This window comes from Chiloscyllium plagiosum, unplaced genomic scaffold (genome assembly GCF_037043375.1).
Source record: "Chiloscyllium plagiosum isolate Xiang-an unplaced genomic scaffold, Cpla_swu_hap1 HiC_scaffold_1, whole genome shotgun sequence".
Lineage (NCBI taxonomy): Eukaryota > Metazoa > Chordata > Chondrichthyes > Orectolobiformes > Hemiscylliidae > Chiloscyllium > Chiloscyllium plagiosum.
In genome coordinates, this window is record NW_028270139.1 from 164844497 (window position 1) to 164853545 (window position 9049).

Here is a 9049-nt window from a genome sequence, read left to right on the forward strand (position 1 = left end):
CCATCACCCTGACACAATCTCCCCTACACCACAATCTCCCCTACACCACTATCTCCCCTACACCACCATCTCCCCTACACCACCATCACCCTGACACCACCATCACCCTGACACCACCATCACCCTGACACCACAATCTCCCTTCCACCACCATCTCCCCTACACCACCATCTCCCCTACACCACCATCTCCCCTACACCACCATCCCCTCTACACTGCCATCACCCTGACACCACCATCACCCTGACACCACAATCTCCCTTCCACCACAATCTCCCTACACCACCATCTCCCCTACACCACCACCCCCACTACACAACCATCTCCCCTACACCACCACCCCCTCTACACCACCATCTCCCCTACACCACCATCTCCCCTACACTACCATCTCCCCTACACCACCATCTCCCCTACACCACCATCACCCTGACACCACCATCACCCTGACACCACAATCTCCCTTCCACCACCATCTCCCCTACACCACCATCTCCCCTACACCACCATCTCCCCTACACCACCATCCCCTCTACACTGCCATCACCCTGACACCACCATCACCCTGACACCACAATCTCCCTTCCACCACAATCTCCCTTCCACCACCGTCTCCCCTACACCACCATCTCCCCTACACCACCATCTCCCCTACACCACCACCCCCTCTACACCGCCCACTGTCATCACCCTCTGAGAGAAAAGAACCATCTAATCTTTGTCATAAATGGTGACCCCTGATTTTAAACAGTGACCCTTTTAGTTCCAGATTCTTCCACAGCAGAAACATCCTCTCCACACCTACACTGTCATGTGCACTCAATATTTTATAAGTTTTATACGTTTCAGCCAAGCGGCCACATAATTGTGATATATAATGACCCCAGGACTGTCCTTTGTATTGTGTAATTATCAAAGGATGGGACTGTGTGTGTATGGTGTAATTACGAAGGGCACTATTGAGCCTGAGAAGTGACCTTACAGAGGTTTATAAAATCATGAGGGGCATGGATAGAGTAAGTAGAGAAGGTCTTTTCCCTGGGGTGGGGGAGTCCGAGACTAGAGGGCATCAGTTTAGGGTGAGAGGGGAAAAGTATAAAAGAGACCTAAGGGGCAACATTTTCACACAGAGAGTGGTGCGTGTATGGAATGAGCTGCCAGAGGAAGTGGTGGAGACTGGTACAATTGCAATATTTAAAAGGCATCTGGATGGGTATATGAATAGGAGGGGTTTAGAGGGATATGGGTCAAATGCTGGCAAATTGGAATAGTTTGATTTAGGATATCTGGTCAGAATGGACAAGTTGGACCAAAGGGCCTGCTTCCGTGCTGTACATCTCTATGACTCTAATTATCCAGGACATTATTGTGTATGTCTAATGATCCCAGGAAATTACAGTGTTATATAATTAACCCAGGACATCATTGAGAAAAGACACATTCACAAGAATGTCACATCACCATGGCAGCAACCATGGCAGAGATTCTATCTGTACTGGGACGTGGTAAGTCATTACCCAAAACCGGATATGAAGTGTGTGTGTGTGTGTCTCTCTATGTCTTGGTGTGCGTCTGTGTATCTGTATGTATACCCTATACCTGGGTGTGTATGGGCCCTGTACACGGGAGTGTGTGTGTGTATATCCTGCACCTGGGTGTGTCTGTGTGTGTACCCTGCACCCAGGTGTGTCTGTGTGTGTACTCTGTACCCGGGTGTGTGTGTGTGTGTGTGTGTGTGTGTGTGTGTGTGTTTGTGTGTCTGTATGTCTTGGTGTGTGTCTGTGTATCTGTATTTTATTAATAGAGAGATCGAGTTCCAGAACCATAAGGTTATGCTACAGCTGTACAAAACTCTATTGCTGCCGCACTTGGAGTATTGTGTACAGTTCTGGTCACCGCATTATAAGAAGGATGTGGAAGCTTTGGAAAGGGTGCAGAGGAGATTTACTAGGGTGTTGCCTGGTATGGAGGGAAGGTCTTACGAGGAAAGGCTGAGAGACTTGAGGCTGTTTTTGTTAGAGAGAAGAAGGTTGAGAGGTGACTTAATAGAAACATACAAGATAATCAGAGGGTTATAAAGGGTGGACAGGGAGAGCCTTTTTTCCAAGAATGGTGATGGCGAGCACAAGGAGGCATAGCTTTAAATTGAGGGGTGGTATGTATAGGACAGATGTCAGAGGTAGTTTCTTTACTCAGAGAGTAGTAAGGGTATGGAATGCTTTGCCTGCAACAGTAGTAGATTCACCAAGTTTAAGTGCATTTAAGACGTCATTGGACAAGCATATGGACGTACATGGAATAGTGTAGGTGGGATGGGCTTCAGAATAGTGTAGATTGGTATGACAGGTCGACGCAACATCAAGGGCCGAAGGGCCTGTACTGCGCTGTAATGTTCTATGTTCTATGTATGTATACCTTATACGTGGGTCTGTATGGGTCCTGTACCTGGGTTTGTGTGTGTGTTGACCTTGTACCCGGGTATGTGTGTGGACACTATACCCAGGTGTGTGTGTGTGTATGTGTGCATGTGGACCTTGTACTTGGGTGTGTGTGTGTGTGCGTGTACCCTGTACCCAGGTGTGTTTGTGTGTGTGCCCTGTACCCGGGTGAGTATGTGGACCCTGTACCCAGGTGTGTTTGTGTCTATGTACCCATACCCGGGTGTGTGAGTGGGCACTGTACCCGGGTCAGTGTGTGTACCTGGGTGTGTGTGTGTGTATATATACCCTGTACGCGGGTGAGTGTGTGTACCCTGTACCCAGCTGAGTACCCAGGACAGTGTTCCTCCCCCTGTTACCTGGGTCTCGGACAGGCTAAGGCTGCTGGCGAGCTGCTTTCTCTCGGCCCCCACCACATAGTGATTCTTCTCGAAGGCTCTCTCCAGGCGGAGCAGCTGAGACGGTGAGAAGGCGGTTCGGATTCGCTTGGGTTTCCTGGCGAACGGGCCGTGCAGTAACATGGTGTCATGGGCAGAGTCAGCCCCTGGGTGGGGAGAGAGAGAGAGAGAGGTCTGAGCTGCTGTCTAACCGACTGAGCTCTAACTCCAGAACAATCTGGGGCAAAAATCACCCGAAATACTTTAGTTTGTTCCTTGCCAATGTATTATTTGCCATTTGAATTTTTCCCCTTGTGGGCACCCTCGCCTCCTTTCTTGTTTTAATTCCAATTTTATCTTTAATTTTTGCACATGTCCTTTTTGTTTTGTCTCCGTTACGAATCGCACAGCAACCAAGAATTCCTCTAAAGCGCCCTTTAAGTTTTAACTTGGCGGCTTTTGGACGCCTCTATAAAGAGCCGCTGTTAAACAGGGTCTATCCCCCCAGCTCCAGCACACCCTTCCAAACTACCGTCACCAAAACAAAACAGAAAAATCAGGAATATCTCTCTGCAGAAATACCAATTCAGTTTAATTTAACATTGTAGATTTATGCTCACGCAGTATCGAGTTTAAATCGGTTTCATCCGCTGTTTAACCTCTGTTAGGAAGGGATTGTATCATGTGTAAAACCTTTCGCGTCCTAGAGTGAGCGGGATTACGATTTTGTTGGGGGGGGGGGGTGGGGTGTTTACTAAAGCTTTTAGTAACTCTGGTAAGGGTTTACTGGTCTGCTTTTCGGTGCGAGACAGGGAGTTCGCGTTTCTAGAGAATGTTGGGAATTCTCTATCCCATGGAAGGTCAATCCTTGAATATATAAAATCCTCTGATATCTGCCTACTGAAAACTCAGGAATCCAGGCGGATAATCTAGAATCGGGCAGTAGATTCTAAGGGCCGACGGACCCACTCTTTGCACGGATTTTATTTTAATTTATACTTGTCTGTCTCCCCAGCCGCGTGTCGGGGAAGGATGGGGAACAGATTGTGTGGCCTTGATAAAATATTCAGTTAACTCTCGGTAACAGCGCGTCCCGCCACGCAGCTCCACATTCCTGAACACTCCTGGCTCCAGTCTCAGCCCATTGGGATTGATGTGGGGGTGGCAGAGGGGGGTGGGGGAATGAGGGGATGGTGCTCAGTTTCACATCCTCCATCCCCTGGTCCATTGAGATAATCCAGGAGGTTTCTCTCCCCGTTCTGATCCCGCAGCAACATCAGCACATTTCTCAAGAGAAAAAAATAATAGCTGTTTATCTACCTCTTCCCCCTCTCCCACAAATTCTGCCAAACCTGCTGAGTTTCTCCGGCAATTTCTGATTCCTTGTTTCTGATTTCCAGCACCTGCGGTGACTTGGGGTTTGAGTCTGTAAGCTAACATTCCCCACCCAGAGCCTGGCATTGAGGATTTCATTAATCTCGGGGCTTTCTCTCCGAGAGGGACGGGTTTTGATGATCTGAATAGTGTCTCCCCTCTTGTCTTTCATCACGGGGCAGGGACTGGTTCAAACACCATGGAATTCTGAACTATAAAAAAAATTAGTTCCATGTTAATTGTAAACGAGATTTTCTTGCTGAGTTTGTCGCCGCAATGCTTCACTTACACTCTCTTTCTCTCTCTCTCTGTTTTTCCTTCCTTCTTTCCTTCCTCTTTTTTCCCCTATTTCGTTTTTGTCACTATTATTCTTTCCCTCTCGTCCCCTCTTTCTCGTTCCCTCTCTCGCCCACCCCTCCTTCTCCCGCGCTATTTCGTTCACTAATTCCTTTCTCCTCCCTCCTTCCACTTATTCTCTCACATTCCCTCTCCCCCCTTGCCCTACCTCCCTTTGCATCCTCTCCCTAATCTGTGACAGAACCTTTTCACTCCGTTCCCGCACCCCCCCCCCCCCCTCTCTCTCATTCACCCGGAGTCAGTATTTCTCTCACTGCATCTCTCTCGTTTCTTTTAGCCCCTACACAAATCCCTCTATCACACCTGTCTCTCTCCTCGTTTTTACCAACTCCACCGATTCTGGGTCGGTTTCGTTTATATCCATAAAGGGAATTAAGCCGTAAGCAATGAGGATTGAGCGGGGGTGAGTTTAAAACGGCTACCCAGAACAAAATCTATCAATTTGCGTTTGTCACACACCAACAAGCGGAGTTTAACCGACAGCAGTGTTCCTGTACTCTCTGGAACATCCTGTTCCCCCTGAGTTTCTTTATTTGATGTGTGTGTGTGTGAGAGAGAGAGAGAGGTGTTAGAAACGGCCGTTCAACATTTTGAAAGTTCGGGTAAGTTTAAAAGGACGATTTGTTTAATTTTTCAAAACTTTTTTTTTGAGGTGTTCAATTTGGGATTGACCAATCTGGGCTTCGAATTCTGGGATTTAGCTGGGGACCCAAATGAAATTCATTGAAAGTGAACGCGCGGATTCACTGAACGGCGGAGAGCAGCCCGAACTGAACTTGAGGAACCTGAGGAATTAAAGGGAACTGAAATAGAGCTTTCAGTCTTTGGAGTCATCTTTGGGGGAGATAAAACGGGAGCATGTCAGGGGTTTTGTTTTGTTTTATTTGCTGTATACAGGGCAGTGATATCGATAAAGAAACGGGCTGAAGTGCCGCAAGCAATCATTCCCGAGATAGCAGCGTCTCCCCAAAAGATGACTCCAAAATCCAAACTAACTAACCAGTGGCTGAACACAACTGTTCCCTTAGGTCTCCCCACACCCACCGGCCTCCCCCCCCCCCCCCCCCCATTCCTGCCACTGATCATATTCTGAAGGAACACGCATATAAATCGTTGCTCGCTTTTAATTCAATTTCAGGTTATTTGTAATTGTTAGAAAGTGATGCTTTTGTTGTTCAAAAGCATTCATTTCTGCACCGTACACTGCTCGGTAATCCATCATTAAAATAAACAGAACAAGAGGCCATTCCGCCCCTCCAGCCCTGTCCTGCCAGCTGGATTGAACATCACCTTTTATTTTGTCCCTTTCCGCTCTGTATTTCTTACCCTGAAAAAAAGAACTTTGAAAGCTCGGGTCGGGAATTCTCAAAACAGCCCCAAAATGCAGAGCCTTTTCTGTTGACTCTGGGTGAATGAGGGCCTGACTCCAGAAAGTCACAGGTTCATCTGAGAGATAGCATTGAGACGGAGCGCGGAGCGGCGGAGCCGGCAATGTATTTCTCTCGACTCGGACTGTATGTGTGTTAGAATTACCCTTTAGCCCACCCCCTGAATGGACCCTTTTTGTCCAACATTTGGCTGGAAGCTGGGATTTTCACTTGGGCCTTTGGGGCTGGGAACTGGCCCATAGATAAACTCTGTCGCTCATCCCCTGGTTTGGAGGAAGTTTCTAACAGACACGGAGTTCACTGAAAGCTGTCTCTATTTTGACTGAAGACATTCAGTGGATATACCTCAATCTGACCCTGGATTAGAAAATTAGACGCGAAAAAAAAACCCAGACCCGCGAATCGGATTCACTTTATCTGTCCGCTCCCTTATATCGAATCGAACGAGTTTATTTAAACTGTGAAGTGAAACCAAAATCCGAAAACTCTCTTAACATCTTCTGTTTTTTTTTATTATTGTGGGACTGCACAGGTTATTTTTCCAAAAAAAAATTAGCATTAATTGTTGCTTATTTTGAAGAAAAGAAATTTAACAATTATTTTAATTTGCGCCCCCATGTCCCGCGTATTCATTTTACATTTCACAATTGGGAATGCGGACATGGCATTTACTGAACTGTACGAATTAGCACGGGAGACACAGAATTGTACAAACAAAACCTAACAGCTCAAATACTGTGTGTCCCCAAAATAAACAGCAACTTGCCCACAACACTGACCTGCACAAACTCCTGTTGATATTCAAACCCGTTGGATATTTGAAAAGGATTATTAATCCTGGGCGCTATAATGTATTTTCATCAAACTTTGGTTCCAATTATTGACACGAATTTAGAGATTTTGAAATGCAAACTATTTGGCAGGTTATACCGAGAAGATACAATTTTTATTCGTTAAGTTATCTATAGAATATTGTTATGAAGGAATGCGCTGATTAAATATTGAACGTATATATATATATATATACATTATCTTGAAGCTGCGTATGGTTTTTATACAGGTTTCGTTGCCCCTTTTCGCATACAGCAATTTCTATACATTCGCATCTCGCCCTGTATATGAGTTCTCAGCCCGTGTCCACAAACCGGAGTTGCCCGTGTTTTATAAACGCCGAAGGAATTTGTTACCTGAACGTTGCCGCTCACCTTGGAATCTGTGGCCGAAGAATCGGTTCCTGAGGACCCAGGGGTAGAAGTTGAGCGGGTCCCTGTGCTGGGGGGTGAAGAAAGGATGCGGGTTCTGCAGGTGGTGAGCTCCGAGCTGGTGAGGGTGAACGGACAGCGGAGTGTGACTGACCGAGTCCTGGAACATCAGCTCGGGTCCCGAGTACAGCGAGCGGCCCGCCGTCTGGAAACTGCTGGCGAATGCTTCAGCCGATGGCGAGTAGGTGACAGCGGTGGGTCGGAGCGGCTCGTCCGGGGGCGACAGGGGGCTACTGTCCTTCGCTACCAGAGACTCGATGGTAAAACACCGCTTGCTGACTGATTGGAACATTCTGGGAAAGGGGGGGGGGTGGGTGGGTGGGTGGAGGGGAGGGGTAGAGGGGGAGGCTAGGCAGCTAAGGTTTTGTTTAAAAATAACCAGGTGGAGTTGAATTTGCTTCCCCCCCCCCCGCCTCCCCCCTATTTTAAGTCTGATTTGGGAAGGCAGGTTGTGCCTGGCAGGTCAGGAAAGGGTACAATCCGGAGCGTGTACTCAGCTCCCAGGTCAAAATTACCCTCAGTGTGATCCCAAGTGCAGCTTAGTACTGTGCCTCTGTCTCTGTCTCTGTCACACACAGCTCTTGAGGCAGGAGGAGAGGAGGTGGGGCAGGGAGGAGGGAGGGAGGGAGGGAGGGAGGGAGGGATACCGGAGGGAGGCTGCTGAAATCGGTTGATACGTGGCTGTGGAATTGGCGTTTCACCTGCGCACACTGGACAGTTCACCTGGGAACCAGGCAGGGTCCCAAGCATCCGGGCCTGGGCTTTTCAGAACCCTGGGGCGAGGAGGAAGGGGGAGGGCGGGGGTCAGTGAGGAGGAGGAGGAGGAGGAGGAGGGGGGTTTTGGGGGGGGGGGGGGGGGTTGGGGATTGGAGAATGTCTCCTCTCGCCTCCCCTTTCGGCTTCTTACCTGTGTGGGTTGCAGAGGGAGCTCTGTCACAGAACAAAGACACCAAAGTGCTGAGTGGTTCCCCTGGGGAAAACGGTGAGGCGTACAGTTCAGGGACTGTGTATCGGGAGGTGAAATCCCCCCCCCCCCTCTCTCCCTCACCCTCCCCCCCCCCCCCCAACCCCCACCCTCCTCTCCCTCTCTCTCTGTGATTAAAAACAAACTTCTCTGATCTGCCACATTAACTCTCTCTCTCTCCAGATACTGCCAGATCTAATGAATATCTCCCCTTTGTGTTTATTTTTTAATCACAGTGTTTTAGAATTTACACTTTTATGGGACACGATTTCCTCTCCAATTAAAATTCTACAAAAAGTTGAAATAGGGTTTTTAAAAAAAATTATACTGATAAAAAAAGCTTTCTTTAAATGAAACAGAGCGGCCCGCACTAAAGATTTTACATTTTAATCGTTGCTTTATGTTAGCGTGCGGGGGTGAGGTACGTTTAATGCACATTGTCTGTAGTGTGGCTCGCATTCTGATTCCGAATCCAGTCGTTAATTTTCCCTGGAAACTGGGGGGAAAGGTCAGGAGCCGGGGGGAGTGACAAGGAGGTGTATTTGGATAATTTCTCGTCACGATTGATCTTAACGGGCGGCTGGGGAGTTTGGGGGTTAGAGTGAGGAGGGTGTGGGAAATATTGGCTTCTGTGATGAGGCAGGAGAGGCGGTTGCCTGGAGTTCAGGGAGTATAAGCCGGGGGGGGGGGGGGGGTTGGCATTATTTATGTGTGTGTCCCGGAGGGGGAGGGGGGGGGGGGAGTGGAATGTGTCATGAAGATTGCTGTGGAAGTGTGTCTGATATGATGATGTGTGAATGAAGGTTGTCACACGCGTGTGTGAAGATCATTAGGATCAGATATCAATGTTTTGACACGTGTGTCTGAGATTTCGAGAGAAAACTGTCAG

At 48.1% G+C, this 9049-nt stretch overlaps 1 protein-coding gene across 1 annotated transcript in view; it reads right to left on the bottom strand.

Annotated features, from left to right (window-relative positions):
- The window catches only part of emx1 (empty spiracles homeobox 1), a 52602-nt gene extending 44615 nt beyond the window's left edge, over nt 1-7987 (bottom strand). Inside the window, exons 1-2 of the mRNA XM_043689287.2 lie at nt 7140-7987; nt 2798-2982 (exon numbers count right to left, since the gene is read on the bottom strand). Coding sequence (XP_043545222.1) covers nt 2798-2982; nt 7140-7488 — 534 coding nt within the window. The 5' untranslated portion in view covers nt 7489-7987. The remainder of the gene's footprint in view (nt 1-2797; nt 2983-7139) is intronic.
- Nucleotides 7988-9049: the final 1062 nt, after the last annotated feature.